Raw genomic sequence first — 3,072 nt, 5'->3', positions numbered from 1 at the left:
AAGTCGTCTCCTGCTGCAATGAAGATGTGTTGTAATGGGATTCCAGGGAAACTCTTAAATGTCACAAAATCTGGAAGACTACACATGTCCTGTAAAAATATTTTTATAATTCAAACTTAAAGGATTAAAAGGCATATAGATCTCAATTGAAGAAATAAAACTGTAATGCATGATATAATCTATGTCGAAAATCCCAAGAAATACATTTAAAAACTCCTAGAATAACTGAGTATAGCAAAGTTGCACAATTTAAAATAAATATACAGAAATCAACTGTATTTCTATATACTAGCAATGAGATTTTTAAAATGCCATTTAGAATCACTCAAAAAGAACAATAAAAAGATAGAGAAAAGCCCTAGCTGGCTTGGCTCAGTAGATAAAGTGTCAGTCTGCAGACAGAAGGGTCCCAGGTTCGATTCCGGTTAAGGGCACATGCCTGGGTTGTGGGCTCAATCCCGAGTGGGGGGTGTGCAGGAGGCAGCTGATCAATGATTCCCTCTTGTCATTGATGTTTCTCTCTCTCTCTCCTTCCTTCCTCTCTGAAATCAATAAAGAAATATATATTTAAAAAAAAAGATAGAGAAAAGCTGTATTATGATGATACAGAAGTGTAAACTAAAATTTCCATTTTTTAACGTGACTTACTTTGCATCTACAGGTAAGACATAAGATTATCATATATTAACGATATTTTCTACCCCCAAAATAGTTTCAAAGTATTAAACTAGACATTTAGAGCCAATGGGTGAGGGTACTCTCCACTGGAAACTCCCAGATGCTGCAGAATGTGAGGTCAATAATCCACCCACTCCTTTCTCTGTCCAAATAAAGGTACAGGTAACGAAAGAAACTTTTCCTCTACAATAAAAGATACTCTGTGTGTTTGGAGAGGCTTTCTCTCCAATTAATAACTTTAGCTGAAAGATAAAATGCTCCATAAAGTTTTACAATTAGACTGGGAATAGGAAGCAACTACTTAGGGTAAACCAAATAAGGGACCATCATTGCTTTACATAATTATTAACCTGTAGAGCTAATGACAACTAGTATTGCATCCCTAAAGGCAACACTATTTCCTGTGTATTTTTTAACAGAATTAAAGTCATGTACATGTCACAATTTTTAATACTAAAATTATTTCCTTTCATGGCAAAAAAAAACCAGGTTAATCTGACTTGCTCCTTGGTCCCATCCTTCCTCCAGGCTCGAATGGAAAGGAATGAAGACACTTAGTATGACATACCATATTTAACAACATTTGAAAATTCTGTGGCTATACCAGGCCTTCCCAATCTCGGGAAATTAAGTCATGTATACACACGGTTTAACTTTTCAATTCCTTAAAAAAGAGTGTAAAGTTGAAGCTTGTAGGGATATAGCTCCAAGTTGCCAACGAAAATGGCACTTTCCCGCTAACATCTGTACACTGGCATCTCCCATTTGGACAGGAACAACATTCTACTCGTCAAGCATATGCACTGTACTACTACCCCTCCAGCAAAGCCATGCTGCTGTACTTAACCAAACCACAACAGTCTGTACATATCATCCAACAGGTTAAAAGAAACAAACCAACCTTTTTTCTCTTGATATGCGTGTGTCCTCCAGAAAGAACCCCACCCCTTACCAAGTCTGGACATTCACTGTCTCGGCTCCCTAAGAGTTGTACCTCACAGGAAAGTAAGGTGCGACACTCAGAGATGGTCACAATGGGCTCAGATGGCCTCTCTGAGTCATGACAGCCTTTCCAACTTTTCCCTGCTGTTTGAAAGGGAGCCTTAAAATTTAAAAGGTTGTAGGGGTCATCCGAATTACAGAAAGAGTTCCACAGTTTGAGGCTCTCTGCTTCATCTGCACTAGATTCCCAGTCATCTTCCTCCCCAGAATTACTGTCAGGAGACTCAGCAAGGAGGCTTCCAGTCTGGGGAGAACTCTCCAGATCAGACTTGTCAGACAGATCCTTCTCTGAGTCAGAGGGGTCTCCGGGCGCAGTTCGGGCAGCAGTCTGGATCGCTGCTGTAAAGTTTTGGGGATTGTAAGGATCTACACTGTGGAAAGAGTTCCAAAGGTGAAGCCCTTCAGAGTCTTGCTCCAGGTCTGATTCTGAGAGCGAGCCATCGCTGTCAAAGCCGTCATCCTCAGCGTCCTCATCCCAATCCTCACCTTCTGAGTCCGAACTTGCTTCCAGGTCGCTGGCCGCACCTCCCAAAATGTAATCTATCAACCGGTTGGTACAGGCCGGCCTGGCAGACACGGGAACGTCATCGTCTATGTCTGAGAAGTCAGCTACACTTAGGCGGTCCTCCTCGGGCTCTCTTTCCGTAGGGGCCTCGCCAGACAGACAGCTTTCCACTGGGTCCTGCCTTTCCCCAGCAAGAGGAGCCTGTTTGGTCAACTCTTGTCTTTCTCCCGTGGGCTCCTCCTGGGCGGTTCCGGGACTGGCTCCGGCAGGAGCAACGCCTCCGCAGGGCTTCGGGTCCATCCGGAGGAGGCTGTGTTCCTCCTCCAGGCTATGGTAGCCATGATCTTGGTCAGGGGTGGGTAACGCCTGCCCCTTGCTAGGCTGCTGAAGGAATTCCAGCCGTTTCATGCGAACGTGGTGAATCTCGGGCAGGCCTTCCCTCGAGCGAGGCGGGCATCCCTGCCAGGAGGAGCAGGCGACCTCGGCCTTCAGTGGCCGGGGAGGAGAACAGTCCTCCGGGGGACAGCTGCTCCCCGGGCCGGTTACCGGCTGCAAGTCCACGAGCTCGCCACGGGCGAGGAAGTTCTGACAGCTACGCTCCAGCGGGGAAAGGCAGTCCAGATAAGAGGGGCTCAGCAAATAGGACACGGCGCTGAAACTGCTGACGCGGTGAACGTGCTGCGGCCCGGAGGGCGCCAGGCCAAGGTCCCGGCCAGATAACAGCCGGGCGGTCAGGCCGCCCTGCAACAGCTCCACGCGCCACAGCTGCTGCTCCAGCAGAGCCGCGTGGGGCGCGGGGTGCGAGGCCCGGCCCTGGGCTTTCGGGTCGGGGGGCGAGCACTCCCAGTGCATCCCCTCCTCCAGCAGGTCCAGAAAATCGGCGGCGG

The 3,072-nt window shown here is 47.5% G+C and overlaps 1 protein-coding gene across 1 annotated transcript in view; it reads right to left on the bottom strand.

Moving 5' to 3' along the window:
- PPP1R15B (protein phosphatase 1 regulatory subunit 15B) overlaps positions 1-3,072 on the bottom strand; it is a 5,192-nt gene extending 2,120 nt beyond the window's left edge. Inside the window, exon 1 of the mRNA XM_015569285.1 lies at positions 2,167-3,072. Coding sequence (XP_015424771.1) covers positions 2,167-3,037 — 871 coding nt within the window. The 5' untranslated portion in view covers positions 3,038-3,072. The remainder of the gene's footprint in view (positions 1-2,166) is intronic.

This window comes from Myotis davidii, unplaced genomic scaffold (genome assembly GCF_000327345.1).
Source record: "Myotis davidii unplaced genomic scaffold, ASM32734v1 scaffold246, whole genome shotgun sequence".
NCBI lineage: Eukaryota > Metazoa > Chordata > Mammalia > Chiroptera > Vespertilionidae > Myotis > Myotis davidii.
The sequence above is the reverse complement of the archived record's forward strand: the minus strand, read 5'-3'. Positions and strand labels throughout refer to the sequence as shown.